At 47.3% G+C, this 11,041-nt stretch overlaps 1 protein-coding gene across 1 annotated transcript in view; it reads right to left on the reverse strand.

The window, feature by feature from the left end:
• Nucleotides 1-414: 414 nt before the first annotated feature.
• LOC119372293 (microtubule-associated serine/threonine-protein kinase 2) overlaps nt 415-11,041 on the reverse strand; it is a 109,454-nt gene continuing 98,827 nt past the window's right edge. Inside the window, exon 6 of the mRNA XM_037642769.1 lies at nt 415-917. Within this exon, the coding sequence (XP_037498697.1) occupies nt 415-917 (503 nt within the window). The remainder of the gene's footprint in view (nt 918-11,041) is intronic.

Raw genomic sequence — 11,041 nt, forward strand, 5'->3', positions numbered from 1 at the left:
AATATACTGGAAACTTGACTCAGTTCAGTGGGCGTGGAAAAGTACACTGATCTCAACTTGGTATGAAAAGTGCCGCCTTTAGACAAAATGTATAATAATAATATCTGGGATTTAACGTCCCAAACCACCATATGATTATGAGGGACGCCGTAGTGGAGGGCTCGGGGAAATTTCGACCACCTGGGGTACTTTAACGTGCACCTAAATCTAAGTACCCGGGCCTCAAACTTTAGACAAAATGTAGATGATCCGACACACAATGTGCGATTCACAATGTGCGAACGATCATAGTGAACGCGGAAAAAGAAAGCGGAAAAGCGGCTGCTCTCATATGGCATCACTGCTGAAACCACGCGGTCCACAAAGACGGCACACGCTGTGAACAATAAACATTGTATAACCAGCAGCAGCGGCCTAGCCGAAGCGGTGCTTACTTAGTCGGTCCGGCTTGCCAGCCTCCTTCTTGCGGGTCATGCAGTCACCGATGGCGGGGATGTGGCAGAGCTCTTTGGTGCTGGACAGGCGCTTCCAGTTGAAGCCGCTGAAGAAAGGGTGGCCCTTGATCTCGGCGTACGTGGCTGAGCCCAAGCGCTCGGCGGGGTTCTTCTTGAGCATCTTGAAGACCATGTCCTTGGCCTCGGGCGTGGCTGAGTGTGGGTGCTCTTCCACCTTAGGCCACCTAAGCGGCTGGTTGATGATCTTGTCGCTCAGCTCCTCCTTCGTTTCACCGCGGAAGGGCACGCGTCCCGTCATCATCTTGTACATGGTGGCCCCGGCCGACCACCAGTCGCAGGCGCGCCCGTACGGCCGCCGCTTGAGGATCTCGGGCGCCATGTACGGCACGGTGCCCGCCGACTCGCCGTCGTGAAACTCGAACGCCGTCTTCGAGAAGTAGCCCTTACAGACACGCTTGGAGACTGCGAGCACACACGCCATTCTCTCGTCACTTATGTATCTTTACTTGCACACGATCAAGAAATGTGCGAGAGCCTGACAGAGACCCCTATCTACATCTCACAGTATCGGCTACGGCAGTTCATTGCAGAAATGCAGTAAGTGGGCCAGTTGGTGTAAATGTATCATAAAGGCAGTGCAGAAACCGATACTCTGCAACACTGGTGTAGACGAGGACACATAGGAAGATACACTAGACACATGGGCGCTACTCACAACAATAAAGTTTATTCCTTGGTCGCGTCGAACAAAAGCGCCTTCACCTGCACGTCACAAAACCATGTGACCTTCGTGAGACACAAGAACCAGACAAAACCAGACGAACCAACAGAAACACGTCTACAAAATAAACAGTTGTGTTTTATAAAAGCGCGTCTATTTTTATACTTAATATATATAATGTTTCAAAAGAAGATTCCTGGCTATCAGTTAAATATATAAGAGGAAGACACAGTGGAAACATAACATTTATTCTGAGCTTTCGGCCGGGGACCGGCCTTACCAAAGAGATGACATTATGACATTGCGCTCGGGTTTAAGTACAGATTCTCGCAATACAGGCACAGATGCACACACCGTCGCGATTCATTGGAACGGGACAAGGGGAGGGGCCAGAACAACAGCAAAAATAAGTCGCAGTTTCGCCGCAAGGGCGAAGCAATGAATGCGATAGCAAGAAAAGCGGCCCGTGATGGACGCGCTGCTACGCTGCACAAAATTCTGCCCCGCCTTCCGCCGGCCGGCCGCAACTATACTCGCGGACAACTTTCCTTGGCAATGAAACGAAGGCTACAGAGCCACAATGCACGTATCCTACCGCTAATGAATGTAGTCCCATAATTGCGTCCGTATTTTCTGCGTGAGACATATAAAATGCTCCTTCATTTTCTACATGTAGCTTTTTGAGACGGAACGCAGCGCTCACAAGCGAGATATATGTATTTCCTTTGCTTTATACGTTGTCACTTTGCGTTTTTGCGTGCGTGAGAAAGTCGCGCCTTTTACCCGTACCTTAGACGCTAAGCAGCGTTTGCGTCGAAGTGCGGCGCCAGCCATCACTTTCCACGGCGTTACGAGACGCGCGCCAAACCGGACTACTACGCGTAGCAGTACATGTGCAGACGCTCCGCCCCGTAGCTTTCCCTTCATTGCCAAGAAAAGTTCTCCGCGAGTATAGCGCGCGAGCAGACAGCGGAACGGCAAGGTTATCTCTGCGCAAATATTAGAAGAAACGAGCGAGCTTTCATGTGCGCGCCGACGGAGGCACGGAGGCGCGCACATGAAGGCTCCCTACGCCCGTTGCGCTCCTCGCGCCATCTCGCTCGTAATGAAGAAACGCTTATAAGCGCCTGCCGGCTCTGAGTCCTGCCAGCGGTGAAGGGTGTGTATATAACGCTCACCGTTAGCTACCTCAAAGAACAGCTCTTTGTGGTGTAATGGCTAGCGCCATGCGCTGCGGAGCGAGAGGTTGCTGGTTCGATTCCGCGCCTCGGAAGCATTTTTCTGAATTATTTTTCTTTGGGACTTTTATACACATATTTATACATATACGGTGCATGACGGCGGCGACGGGGACGGCAAAAACCAGCCAAGACTGTTCATATAATTGCTATCGCAATAAAAGAAAAGAGAGGGAGAGACATACATACTGACATACACAGTGTCGCAGTTTGTTAGAACTTGACAAGAGGCGGGGTCAGAACACACAAACAAACAAGAAATAAATAGCAAATAGAGAGGTCGAAAGAAACCGGGCTACGTGTGTGGTTCGGGGAGAAAAAGATAAAAAAAAAGTTAACGAGTGACAAAGGGAAGAACGCGATTACCGCGCTAAAAGGGGAGGTCCAAACACGTAGGGATTAAAGGGAAATATGGTCACGGACGCCGGATGTCAACGCACGGCGCGTGTGTCTTTGTTCAGTGTGTTATCTTGTAGAAGCGCGCCGAAAGTCGTTAAGTGCGTGCCCACCCGTGCAGCTGAGGGATGGGGTTCGGTGTGGCCATTGAAGTCGACCGCTTACCTCGGAGGCCTTGCAGGCGCTGGCGGCACTCATCAAGGACTGCCCGCAAAGTCACAGATGCGGCTCGCCGGTGCACAATATTGAGAACAGATGCAGGATATAATAGGACTTTTGGGGGGCCTAGTTAATGCATACTGACAAAAATTACCTAGTGTTTGTTCACTGTGGACCTTCCTTGTGTGCCGTTTTTGTATTGCGCCAAGCAATTCTTTTTGCCAGGGTGCAGGACAGGCGGAATGAGGGAGTACATCAGACATTTCCTTCAACAAATGAGCCATTAATATAACATGCGCACATACATACACATACAAACGTATACACATACATATATCCATGTATATATACATATATATACTCGCGCACATACGCACATATACCCACACGTACGCATTGAAAACAACAACCGATGTTCAAGCGACCGCCAAAGGGTTACAAGGTTACATCATCTGTACACAGAGGAATGAGAACGCACGATGATTCACAAAGGAATGATAATAAAATCACGAAAATAATATTAATGAAGGAAATATGCGACTTTCTACACCCATACCCATAATCACGTACACTACAGAAATGAAAGGGATATCCATTCTTCAGATTCTGCATTCCGAACATACACATGAGTTTTTTGGGCATCTCGGTCACTTAGTTGCCTGCGGAATTGGATTTTTCAGGTTCGTTGCAGGCCATACACGATAGTCGGCTTATGCTTTCATTTATGCCACCAGAGACTGTTAAACTTGTGGATGAGGTACGATTAACGAGCCTCCCGGCCACAGCGTGTTTTGAAATTGGATTGAAGTACCACAGCAGAAAATGTGTGAAAGGGGTGGCCAAGATTATTAACATGTTTGGAGATAGGAAAGTGTGGCAGGGACTTTACGTGTGCTCTGTGGTTGTTTATTCTCATTCTGAACGCAGTCTCAGTTTGACCAATGTACTGGGCATGGCATAAGGTACATTCGAGAAGGTACATGATGTTTGCGCTGTCACAGTTGAAGTTGACTCTTATCTGATAAGAAAATGAAGACGCGGTACTGGTGACGGTGGACACTTTGTTCATCATTGGACAGAATATTCACTTAGGCTTGTCGCATGGGCCTGTGAATTCAGGAGTGTTGACTTTAGAGGACGTTACAATATCTATAATGTTCCTCGCCAGTCTGCAGACAAAGCGTGGAGGTTCCGGGAATACACATCGTAGCTTTTCGCTTTCAAGCAGAATGTTGTGGTGCCGTCTGAGGATGCGGTTTATGTTAGGGGAAGAGGCTGAATATGTTATAATAAGATTGGGAGTAGTATCTGCGGGTTCGGATTTTGTGTTTTTTATCAGGTGGCGGCGGTCCTGTTTTTCAGATTTCTTAATCGCGTCGTTGATGGCAGAATGTGGGTATTATTGTCGTGTGAGGTCATTGCTTAGTTGTTGACAGTTGGAGGCGAAATCGGCCTGCTCAGTACATATACGTACATAGGCGTACATGTACTGAGCAGGCTAATCGGAGACTAAAGTGGGAATCTATTTTAGCTCTCCTGGCTAGGTACAACTAAAATACTGGACACTTCTGCACACTCGTCAACCCACAGCAGCTTGAATATGAAGCTGTGGCAATGCTATTCGTTTTCAAAGAAAGAAACTGAATTTTCTGAAAAAGGAGAGCGTTTGATCGGGCTATAAAACGTTTACTGGTTCCCGCCTGAAGTTAGGAAGAGCACGAAGGTCACTTCGCTCACTCCAGCGGCCGCTTTTGCGAAAGGAGCGCGCTGCTGACAAACAAATAAGTTACAACTGTGACAGTTCGCGCTCATCCTGTGTATACTTGTGCGTTCGTTTCGTGCGTCCTCCCTTGTATTTGACCAGCGCGCTTTAGCTGTCGAGCTGTGACAGTTGTTAGTTCGCGCTGATCCTAAGTATGTTCGTTCCGTGCGTCCTTTCTGCTTGAGTAGCGCGTTGCAAGTTTCGAGCTGCTTGCCGTTCTTCACGTGACATTACAACTTGTTGCTATAGCATTCATTCCTTCGCCCTCGGGGCGAAACAATCCAAAACAAACGCTCAACTACGTCTGTGAAGACACGTTTTACTTTCGTGTTATACCGATTCCTATGACAGAGAGATCAACCATGTTTTTTTCTATTTATATACAATCTGTATTCTGGTTGTCAAACTAAGGGGGCAGGGTTCCCGTCAAGCTGTTGTGCAGCTTTTTCTTCCTTGTCCTTGCGTTTTCTTTGTTTTTGTTTTGTTTTTGCTGTAAAAAAGGAAAATGCGAAATCAATTTGAAACTCGAAAGGACACCAAATTTGTTATCAATGAGTTCACGTCTTGACGTCCGGTGATGACTTCATCACGGGACAGGAACAATGCAACTAACAGACTGACAAGTAATTTCTCGCGAAGCTCTCCTTAGCGTTAAAGGGACTGACAACTAATTTTTAGGGCACCTATTTTCTTTAGCGCAACGGAAAGCTAACTGATCAGAGCGTCTAGCCGCGGAATGGTATAAGGTGAAAAACACCGTGAAACTTTTGTAATCAGGATTTTTCTATCTGCGGCGAATATGCGGTCTTATACACACTTCCCAACACATGCTGCAAACAGTGAGCGCGAGAGCTATTCGTGTTCGAGCGCGGCGGTTTACTACGCATGCGTGTACTCCACGCGCATGCTCCGCGGCTCGACATGGGCCACTGGCAGCCGCGAAGGCAGCGCCGCTTCTCACCGTGCAACTCCTTTTACCTCGTAGGCAGCACAGAACAGAGCGGGGATAGATAATAATATGCATACTCTAACTTTAAGGACCAATTATGGCGCGCATGACAGCATCAGACTACGTGACTACGTACAGCAAATTAAGTGACCGACATCATAATCTAGCTTGAAGGCTCTTCCACTAGGCTGCGCAACCTACCGGTTTTTGTTACTTTTAAGCACGATTTAAAAATATAAATCCTACTCACAACGCGAAAAGGATGCTGGAATCTGTCACTATATTTCCCGGTCTTTTCATTTCTACCAGGATCTAATCACACGTTCTGCTCAGTTGTCGGTCCCATTAGCGTTGACTAAATTTTCTTTAAATAATAATATCTGGGGTTTAACGTCCCAAAACCACGATATATGATTATGAGAGACGCCGTAGTGGAGGGCTCCGAAAATTTCGAACACCTCGGTTTGTTTAACGAGCACCTAAATCTAAGTACACGGGCCTGAAACATTTTCGCCTCCATCGAAAACGCAGCCGCCGCGGCCGGGATTCGATCCCGCGACCTTCGGGTCAGCAGTCGAGTGCCATAACCACTAGACCACCGCGGCGGGGTAACTTTTCCTTCGGATCATACCGTCAAGGATAGGTGCCTTTAATAGATGAAGCACAAGAAATAAAAAAATATGATCTGTTTTAATGTGATGCATGGAATATTTCCCTCCCGCCTTAACAGCGAAGCTGCTCTAGCTCGGCGTAAAGTGCGCGCCCGAAAACTATCATCATCAAGAACGGGTCGCAGAATTTGGGCAATACCCACTGCTCACCGCTACGGCGTGGCCTGCAATAACCCCGATGAGTGAGAGAACGAGTACGGAGAGAAAGATATAGGGAATGAGAAAAATTCTTCACGAGGCGGGATTCGAACCCGCGTACCCTCGATCCGAAGGAGAGCGTCCGAACCACTCGGCTGTCCACGCTCGCTAGTAGAGCATAGCATAGCCTTGTATAGTATTGTGTAGCAAGGGGGTGGGAAAGGGAAGTGAGCGTTAGAAGGAGAGATGTGATGGTGACTAGGGGAGAAAGGAGGAGGGGAGAGAGTAAAGCGTAGTACAGAAAGAAGGAGAAAGAAATGCAGAAAGAAAAAGAGAGACAGAGAGAGAACATCAACGAAATAGAAAGAAAGATGTAGAGAAAAAAACAACAACAAACGAACAGGTACACACAAGACGAGCGCGAACTAATTGTCATAGTTGTTACTTACTTCTGTTTGAACAGCGCGCTCCTTTCGCAAACGCGGCCGCTGCAGCGAGCGAAGCGAAGCACCCCACCGGCCGCCCCTTCTTTCCTTGAGATAAGCGCACGAAAGCAACGACGCCCTGTAGAGCGAACAGCAACGGCGTTCGCAGGGGCGGGGCGACGATCTTTAAAGCGCGCAACACGCGCGCACGTCGCGCCATCTACACTGAAAGAAATTTCCTTAAAATCTACGAACAAAATGTTCGTAAAATTTAAGGATGCCTCACCTTTTACTCAAACACGGCAATAACTTACCTAAATGCCAACAGACATGTGTCAGTTTTTCAAATACGGAAAGAGTCTCCTTGTATAATGTGCCACTTAAAAGTCGTAAAAGTTGGCTTCCATTTCTAATTAGTGTTCTAATTAAGTTCTAATTAATGTTGTAGCTTCCTTTCGAGTTATTTTCCAACCAAAGAACCCTCGTCGTTACCAGGCTACTTTTTTAGGCAAGGTGCTTTGGCGGAAAGCACGGGGAACGTGTTATAAGTATATGTATATATATATCTTAGGGGTGTGCGAATATTCGAAATTTCGAATATTTTTCGAATAGTGTTTGCTATTCGATTCGATTCGCACTGGAATTTTACTATTCGAACTATTCGAACTTCCCAAAAACAAATACAGACAACACCCGATTGAATGTGACCCCTTCAAATTTTTAATATGCTTCACCACATTACACACTCGTATCGGGGCAAATCTGCCTTTCAAGCTCCGTTACGGTCGAACTTTGCCAAAAGGCAACGTCCGATTGAAAGTGGTCCCTAGATTTTTAGTATGCTTCACCTCATCACACCCCGGTATTGCGGCAAAGCTGCCTTTCAAGCTCCGTTACGGTCGAACTTTGCCAAGAAGCAGTCAACGTCCGATTGGAAGTGGTCCCTAGATTTTCAATATGCTTCACCTCATCACACCCTGGTATTGCGGCAAAGCTGCCATTCAAGCTCCGTTACGGTCGCAAATGCATTACCGTAACTCAAGAAAACGCTGGTTCCAACATGGAGAAGAAAAATGTGGCAGAGGTGGGGGCTCAATTAATGCTGTTTTGGACCTGAAATTTGGGCGCGAAATGTGAAAAATCGGAAGCCGAAGCTTTTTAGCATCCAAAATTTCAGATGTTCTTATAATATAGACGTCTAGGAGGCAGATTTGGAACTTGTCCGCCTCATCAGTTGGGCTTCCACAGAAGTTCCACAGAAAGAGGAGGAGAGGCTGAGGAAACGGCATCTTCGCCTATCACGTGTAAAGTGTTATCGGCAACACTTTGGTTGCACCAAACCATGTACATAAATACAATTCGGCCTCTACATTGCCTCATTCTTGATAAGACAACTATGAAACACCACCCCGCCAGTGCTTCATCAACCTAGTGAAAAGAAACACTTTCATGTTGCTATCTCATAAGAATATGCTTAGGAATCCTCTCAACTTTTTTTTCTGCAATTTAGCTTCGAAGTATTCGAAAAATATTCTAGAAATATTCGAGAATTATTCGAAAAATATTCGATTCGATTCGCACTCACACTTCAATATTCGAATTCGCTTCGCGCCCAAAATTTTGCTATTCGCACAGCTCTAATATATATATATATATATATATATATATATATATATATATATATATATATATATATATATATATATATATATATATTCATGTGCATGGTTTCTCTTCGTTAATGGCATTTTTAGTTGCGAAGCATCTTATGGCGGGGCTCAAACTGTGTGCGGCGTGACCACCCTTACTGCGCATGCGCAAATCCTCTCCACAGACCTTCCCCCACTCTCCCTTTCCCCCTCTCTCCTCCTCTGTCCACTCCCCCTCTGAAACGCGGGCTCGACATGCCGAAACGCTGCTTCGCATCGCCTCATGGCCCCCTTTAGCGGGAGATGGTGTGCCCCTCTCCTGCGCAACGCCGCGATGAGCGCATGCGCGTCTCTTCCCCCTCTCCCTCCTCTTCTTCGCTCCCCCCCCCCCTCTCGCGCCTGACGACCGCGTTCACCGCTCGCCCTGAGAGAATTAACGGCCAGGCTAGAGGGAAGACACGACGCGCGTAGAGTTCCTCTTCGGGTTCCACGACGCGAGGTCGGTAGCATGCCCAACGAACGCCAACGGAACGCGATCGTGCAAGTGCTCCGGCTTCGCATCGCCTCATGGTCCCCTTTAGCGGGAGATGTTGTAATTTTTAAAGTGCAGAGCGCTTTAGAGGCCAGGGCTGTCGTCATCGTATGCTGTCGTCGTCTCATGTCACTTGGCGTCACGTATAGGCGAAGCCATGTATAGCACAGCCATGTATATATAGCATAGCCATGTGTGGGTGAGAAAACGAAGTGAAGTTGAGTGAGGTTTTCATGTTACCACCTGTCACTTAGGTTCGTCATACAGTCACATCATCATCATCATCATCAATAACAGTCACATCAGGCAATACCAATTTTGGTGTATGACAAGCTAGCGAAACGGCCGCGAATGCACCATGAGCGTGACATATAAATCATGACATACATGACATGCATATCATGGTTTTCATGCTACCACCCGTCATTCATGTTCGTCATACAGGCGCGTCGCCTGTATGATATACACCAATTTTGGTGTATATCAGTCTAGCGAAACGACCGCGAGGGCACCATGAGCTTGGTATGTAAATCATGTCGTACATGACTTGCATGTCATGATTTTCATGTTACCACCTCTCATTTACGTTCGTCATGCAGTCGCGTCGAGTAATACCATTTTTGGTGTATATCAATCTAGCGAAAAGGCCACGAGTGCGCCATGAGCAAAACATGTCAATCATGTCGTACATGGCATGCATGTCATGATTTTCATGTTACCACGTGTCAGTTATGTTTGTCATACAGAAATGTCTCCTCATACCAGTTTTCGTATATATCCATTCATTTAAACGGCCGCGAGCGCCCCGAGACCATGTCACGTAAATCATGCTGCACATGACATGCGGGTCATGAGTTGCATGTCAGGACCTGTCATTATGTTTGTCATGGACTCTTGTCACGCCATACCAATTTTGGTATATATGAAACTAACGGTACGGTCGCAAGAGCCCCAAGGCCGTGGAATGTAAATCATGCTGTTCATGACATGCATGTCATGATTTTCATGCTATGACCTGTCATTTATGTTCGTAATAAGGTCATGTTATGCCACACCAATTTTGGTATACATCCGATTAACGAAACGGCCAGGAGAGCACAAAGTCGTAGGCGGCTAGATAGATAGATAGATAGATAGATAGATAGATAGATAGATAGATAGATAGATAGATAGATAGATAGATAGATAGATAGATAGATAGATAGATAGATAGATAGATAGATACGCTCAAAATCGCAGAAGTTCGCTAAGAAATGCTTCGCATTTAAAAAAGTGGGGTTAGCGAATGACGCTTCGCGATGAGCCTCTACTGGTGTGCTTTTTGTTCTTTTCCATCGCTATTTATGATCCTTCCGATAACGGACCGTTTCGTGCGCATGTATGAGTGTGTTCTTGGTGCGTTTCAAAGCCGCTAGACTAGGCTCGCGTCATGAAGGAAGCAGAGTAACGTAGCAGTAGCGAGGGTAGAGCGAGGGCAGAGCGGCGGCGATCGTCACAGCCTGCGAGATGCAGCGCGTCCTGAAGCGTCGCACAGGACAGGCCGACAAGGGTAGGGGCATGAAAGAGAGAGGTAGGAGGGTGAAGGGGAAAAAAAGAGGAGGATGGTCGCACTCTACCGTTGTCAGAAAGGAAGGGGAGCTTGGCACTCGAAAGCACCATGTCCCAGAGTTTATAACACTCATCAACCCCTCATCATCCAAATACGTCCGCTCTGGTAGGGTTCCCGCCCCGGGTTACAGAGCGGGATCTTTTTGTTTTGAGCGAACGGTCCTCCCCGGACAAGGGTGCCGCGCCCGCTCAGCGCGAAGCGCCGAGCAGACGCAACATCTCTCGCGGCCCCTCGGTTCCCGTTCTACGCTAACGGGTACGCTACGGTCTGTCGCGACGAAAAAGATCGTCGTGCACGAGACAAACGTAGCAAAGTTGTGCCTGCTGGTTTCCGGCCA

Source organism: Rhipicephalus sanguineus, chromosome 10 (assembly GCF_013339695.2).
Source record: "Rhipicephalus sanguineus isolate Rsan-2018 chromosome 10, BIME_Rsan_1.4, whole genome shotgun sequence".
In the NCBI taxonomy this organism is placed as follows: domain Eukaryota; kingdom Metazoa; phylum Arthropoda; class Arachnida; order Ixodida; family Ixodidae; genus Rhipicephalus; species Rhipicephalus sanguineus.